This window comes from Rhopalosiphum padi, chromosome 3, assembly GCF_020882245.1.
Source record: "Rhopalosiphum padi isolate XX-2018 chromosome 3, ASM2088224v1, whole genome shotgun sequence".
In the NCBI taxonomy this organism is placed as follows: Eukaryota; Metazoa; Arthropoda; class Insecta; order Hemiptera; family Aphididae; genus Rhopalosiphum; species Rhopalosiphum padi.
In genome coordinates, this window is record NC_083599.1 from 75,321,212 (window position 1) to 75,327,247 (window position 6,036).

Sequence of the window (6,036 nt, forward strand, 5' to 3'; positions counted from 1 at the left end):
TAAATTATAGGATATGTTTTTGGTAGGTAAATCTTATTTGGAAAATAGTAAATACTAAATACTGAGGATTTTAGTATTTTATACGCCATGTATGATTTGTACTAGATTTATCCAAACCAGTTGGATATATTTTACTATTTAGAGTATAAAAAAAAACAATCAAAATAAGTATTTTTATTTTTATTTTTTTTATTTTACTTTTTTAATACTGTATTTTCAAAGTTTCAAGGGATTCTTAAGTTACAACTTACAATTATTAAAATAGATATGTGCAGTACTAGGTTTAATGACATTGATACAAGTTAAAAAACTTGTATGCAGGATGGGCCGCAAGCAGTCTGTCATTGTTCACCCCGTATTTCATACTCACCACAGCTATAAATATATTAGCTTAAAATTGCAAATTTATATGTCAACTTAAATCTTGTTCGACATATTTTTAAATAAAAATTATAACCAGGGATATACCCTTATATGACCTTCCAGAGGTATTTATTCAAACCAGTTGAATATTATCTGCAAAATAAAAAAAATAATATTTTAAACTACAACAAAATTTATTTTGGTTTTTAATTTCGAAATATAAATTATATTTTTACTATACTAAAATAAATAATTACCTTTTTGTATTACCTTGTCACTTACTTGTGCCTAAAATTAAAAAAACTTACATATTTTTGTTTAAAAAAATTAACTTATCTACATTTTGAGGCAATAACCTATTACGCCGAGCGCTTAATATTTGCCCAGCTTTTGAAAAAATCCTCTCGGCCGGCACTGAAGTTGCTGGAATAATACAGTATTTCAATGCAATGTCACTAAGTGGTGATAATACAGTTTTGTGGTCGTTCCAAAATACAGCAAAATTGCATTTTAAGTCTTGATGAGGCATACTTAGGTACTGTCTCATCAAGGATGTAGCACTACTTGTTGTAGTTGTCTGCGACTGGACATTGGTGACTCTGGAGTTAAGAAAATTCCACACATTGTCATCATCAGTATTCAGATTTTCTTGATATGTAGGTTGTTCTGAAATTAAGAAAAATCTGATTATTTATTATTAATTATATGAGTCTTTAGAATTGAATTCTCAACATTTTTAATTACAATTTTTCTACAAAAAGGTTTAATCAAATCACATTTAAGATTAATAATATTTTTGTAAAAATAATAATTATTTTAAATTACCTATGATAAAATTATGACAAGACACATTTGGTGTGTATTTATAAGTGATTTATTTTTTTAGCTATTATTAAGTTGTATTATCATACTAATGTAAGCGAGTTAACCAATTTTATTTAACTATATTTTATAGATTTAGCAACAATTATTTATTATTTACCTGTGTTTGAAGCATTACTAATTAAAGCAGCTGTTTCATTGACCAAATATCGTTCAGTTTCATTAGCATTTTGTTCTGACCCAAATGCAACCTTCTTGCACCTTGGGTCCAACAATGTAGCCCGAGAAAAATGCGGTGTTATGGTTTGTTTTTCAATACTATCGAAACGCCTATTCGTATTTTCTATTAGTTTATTTTTTATGAACATTCCCAGTGGCGTTTTTGGAGTTTTAGAAACTAATGAACTTTGCAAACCTATAAATAATTAAAAACATTTTATAGTATTTAACAGAAAGCACAAAAATTAAACTGTATACAGAATCATCAAGTTAATTACCTCGTATCAATGGTATAATTGTTGAAAGTGTTGGATATTGTTCTCCAGAGAGCTCAGTAGTCAATTTATCAAAAGGTCTTAATAACGGTATTATATCTTCAATGCTGTTCCATTCATCAGAGCTAAGATTACTAGGAGCTTCTGTTATGGTAATCATTACAATTGTTAGTGGTTCTTTCAGTTGTATAAGCCTCTCTATCATCAAATATGTACTGTTCCACCGAGTATGTATGTCTTGTTTTAGTTTTAACACTGATTCACATCCAAGCTGTTTTTGTTTTTCAACCAACATTCTGTTTCCTACTTCACTACGCCTAAAATAGCCAACTATATTCCTACACTTTTTGAATAATTTCTTCAGGTTACTTTCCTCTGTATCATCGCTGGGAGCAGTCTCTTGATTGCCAGATAATTTGAGCGAATTTTGAACAACCAAATTAAGTTTGTGTGCAATACATGGCAAATGCGATAGATCCATGAGCCTGACTGCACCTTTTATATTGGATCCACCATCAGTGACCACTGCAACAACTTTTTCAAATATGTCCCATCTGTTTAATTCCTCAGTCATTATTTCACTTAGATTTACACTAGTATGGCTGGATTCCAATTTTTTGGTGCACAACACTAAGGTTTTCAATTGAGTTTGAAAAAGAAAGTGAACGGTCATAGTAATATAAGAATCAGTGTTCATTGACGTCCAAATATCTGTTGTGATCGCTACATGTTTAGCCTGGTTTAACAAAGTTTTAACTTTATTTTCGACAGTTGAAAATATTCTTGGAATTATGGTCCTTCCAAGTGTTCTCCTACTAGGGATTTCATATCTAAAAAAAGTTAAATTAGTTGTATTTGTGACGATAAAGAAAATAAAAAATATCAAGACCATTAAGCCAAAAAGCATTTAGTCAAAGTGGTTATAATATATATATATCATATAGCATATAACATTTCTACATTAAAAAAAAATTGAAATATTAAAAGTTTTAATTTAATATTTAATTATTACCTGGAGTCCAAGAGCTGTATCATGTTACGAAATCCTGAGTTTTCAACTATGGAAAGGGGCTGAAGATCTTCAGCTACCATTTTAACAATAGCTTCATGGAATGCACTAACTTGGCTTTCCGAAGGAGTACCAAATCTTAAAAAAAATAAAAAAAATAGGTACTACTGATAAATCTTGAAAATGCTAAATTAAATACTTAATATCAATATTACTTAAAATTTAAAAATTGTATGAAAAATAGACTACAAAAATTAAATATGATAATTTTCAATAATACTAATTACTAATTAATAATATACATAAAATTTAAACCATTGAAAAGGTTTTGGTAATGTTGGTACTAAGATAAGTATTAACAAAGTTACTTCCTTTTATTTTGAAATACTTTGTATTTATGCTGCTGATAAACCATACCTTTGGATTTTTGGTTTTTATAATATTATGGTACCTACTTATATGGCAGACAAAAAACGGTTTTTTCTTAACAAATAATAATTGCACTCCAAACCAGTTGGATAATAATTAAACCTGAAAACTAAAAAATAAAATATGAGAATTGTAAATAATTACCAAATAGTAACTACACAATATCCAATTGCAGTAATTTGTATTACTGAACTACTGGCTACAGGATAAGCACGTACATATAAAATATGTACAAGCATATAAATTATAAATATAAATAAATGTAAGCATATACAGTTAAATTAAATTTAGAAAACATACTGAAATCTAGTTAGTTTTAATTTTAACAGTATAAAATTAACAAATATACAAATTAACACTGTTATAAACATGACAGTTCTGTCTTCAACTTATTTCTGAAAATGTATTATTAGAAATTAATATGATAGTTTATAATCTTACCTATTAGACAACAATAATTGTTTGTGTCTCTTGCCAGTATTATTGGTTACGCTTACTGGAATTACTGGACTACTATAAGGCAGAACACTTGCAGATTGCGGTTGTTCTTGTTCCCCTGATGTTCCTATTTAAAAAATCAAAATCACATTATTATTTTAGTTAACTTATTAGATTTTGGAGAAAATTATTAATTACTAATTCCACTAGAATCTTTTACTTTTAGGAGACATTTTAAAATCTAAATAGGTGTGACTTACCTGGTAGATTTGTATCATTTTCATTCTGTCGTCGCAAATTACTACCATTTAACACTGTAAAATGTTTCCTCTTCAAATGGTCCAACAGATTAGTTGTACCATTAGACCGTTTGTAGGATTTTTTACAGTGTTTACATATAGCGGTGTCAGGGGTATTTGGGTCCTTTACAAAATGGTTCCAAACGATGGAACAATTTGCCTTTGGGATAGACATATTAAATAAAAAATAAAAAATGATATAAACCTAGATAGTCGAATGTCGAATCTCTCGAATGACAAGTGACAAACTGATAAAGTGATAACATCATGGCTAAATCTTATATTATAAAACGCGTGACGTTTCGCCCGAAAAACACTTGAGGGCGCTTGCTGTACTCGCCGCAGTTCCTAAAACGGAAAAAAGAATGCGCTCCGGTCGCCGTTATCGCGTCCGGTCGGTTATCAAAAATGTGTTGGACAACTATACTATTACTATTATTATTATTATATATTTCACTTTTATACGGATTTTATTATAGCGATATCGATTACATTCAAAAGAAAATTAACGAGAATGTGTGTGTGTGTGTGTGTATGTGTAATGAAATACGAATTCAACGAGTAAAACGACGTATAACGCGAATTCGGTGACGGTTTGGAAACGGTTTAAGTGCTCGAGATTTGACATCGGTTAACAACTCAAACTGTAGTCGATAGGATTAGGCGTTAGGATAGGATAGGATTTAGGCAGGTGTAACGAGTTCGAATCCCGCTTCGGCTACTTTCCCGGCGGCGCTTTGATTAACACTGCGAGTCATTTTTTGCATTTTTTTTTCCAATGTTTTTTTTATTTTTATATGATTTTGCCGGCGACGTCGGTTTATTTTTTTTATTACTCGACTAATAAAAAGCAGTATTTCAACATTTATGTACTATTTTTTTTTTTTGAATATTGCGAGTGTTAAATATACGTGTTTTGGTATCAGCTTTGTTATTATGTTTTTTGTAATAGTACTTATCGACTACCACCGAGTATGTTATATTATATTATTTATAGTATATATTATATAATATGTAAACACAATATGTGTAGTGTGTACGTATGGAATATTTATTAAAGTCATATAGATCGGGTATGCACACTAATATTTAATTACAACCTGATGTGATAAATGTATTGTGGATTATTTCACTTATAATAACTCATAATGCTCACATCGTCCGCGATCCGACGCGGTCGGATTGCCTACCTGAGGGGTTTGGTAACACTTAAAGTATATTCAATTTTTAGCAAATAAAAAATTCAGATTTCATAATTTGCGCCCACATAGTCTGCCATTCGACGCAGTAAATATTAGGACGTAGATGGGACGTTATAACACTTCCTTCGACTTAAACTTTTTCCCCTACTAAACGACATCAGACTTTCGACGTCAGGAGGTATAACAATCCGCCGTAGGCGGATTGCCCAGCACAGATATCGATTTGCATCGAATCCTGACTGATAGCTAGACACTCGATTACCATTTTTCGTACTTATTTATTTTTTATACATTCAAAAAAGAACCGGGCAAGCCTCGAGACAAACTATATATAATGTGATAGATTTCTAGACACCCGATTGGTAACACTTAAAGTATATTCAATTTTTGGCAAATAAAAATTTAGATTTCATAATTTGCGCCCACATAGTCTGCGATTCGACGCAGTAAATAGGACGTAGATGGGACGTTATAACACTTCGTTCGACCTAAACTTTTTCCCCTACTATACGACATCAGACTTTCGACGTCAGGAGGTATAACAATCCGCCGTAGGCGGATTGCCCAGCACAGATATCGATTTGCATCGAGTGAGGACTGATAGCTAGACACTCGATTACCATTTTTCGTACTTATTTATTTTTTATATATATTCAAAAAAGAACCGGGCATGCGACAAGACACGGTAATACACCGGTTAACGACTGATAGCTAGACACTTAGTTACCATTTTTCAAACTTATTTAGTTGTGTATAAATCAATTTTCCCAAAAGATATGACGTTCGACATAAATTTTGTCCCCTACTATACGACATCAGACTTTCGACGTCAGGAGGTATAACAATCCGCCGTAGGCGGATTGCCCAGCACAGATATCGATTTGCATCGAGTGAGGACTGATAGCTAGACACTCTATTACCATTTTTCGTACTTATTTATTTTTTATACTTTCAAAAAAGAACCGGGCAAGCCTCGAGTT

At 31.1% G+C, this 6,036-nt stretch overlaps 2 protein-coding genes across 2 annotated transcripts; both read right to left on the minus strand.

Annotated features, from left to right (window-relative positions):
- Window positions 1–215: 215 nt before the first annotated feature.
- Window positions 216–2,922, minus strand: LOC132923763 (E3 SUMO-protein ligase ZBED1-like). The gene is made up of 4 exons (XM_060987719.1): window positions 2,692–2,922; window positions 1,683–2,509; window positions 1,346–1,600; window positions 216–1,029 (listed from the first exon to the last, which is right to left on the minus strand). Exons 1-4 carry the CDS (start codon window positions 2,769–2,771, stop codon window positions 668–670), a joined length of 1,524 nt encoding a protein of 507 aa, XP_060843702.1. The 5' UTR covers window positions 2,772–2,922; the 3' UTR covers window positions 216–667.
- A 577-nt stretch (window positions 2,923–3,499) lies between these two features.
- Window positions 3,500–4,045, minus strand: LOC132923768 (uncharacterized). The gene is made up of 2 exons (XM_060987726.1): window positions 3,816–4,045; window positions 3,500–3,682 (listed from the first exon to the last, which is right to left on the minus strand). The coding sequence occupies exons 1-2, from the start codon at window positions 4,027–4,029 to the stop codon at window positions 3,555–3,557; spliced, it is 342 nt and encodes a 113-aa protein (XP_060843709.1). The 5' UTR covers window positions 4,030–4,045; the 3' UTR covers window positions 3,500–3,554.
- Window positions 4,046–6,036: the final 1,991 nt, after the last annotated feature.

Bases quoted from the DNA above. Each gene is read 5' to 3' on its own strand.
- LOC132923763 (XM_060987719.1), bottom strand. From the start codon at position 2,771: ATGGTAGCTGAAGATCTTCAGCCCCTTTCCATAGTTGAAAACTCAGGA. The intron at 1,601-1,682 runs GTAATTAACTTG...AATTATTTATAG, and splicing joins AATTATACCATTGATACGAG to GTTTGCAAAGTTCATTAGTT. The intron at 1,030-1,345 runs GTAAATAATAAA...TCTTAATTTCAG, and splicing joins TAGTAATGCTTCAAACACAG to AACAACCTACATATCAAGAA.
- LOC132923768 (XM_060987726.1), bottom strand. From the start codon at position 4,029: ATGTCTATCCCAAAGGCAAATTGTTCCATCGTTTGGAACCATTTTGTA. The intron at 3,683-3,815 runs GTAAGTCACACC...TTTTTTAAATAG, and splicing joins AAATGATACAAATCTACCAG to GAACATCAGGGGAACAAGAA.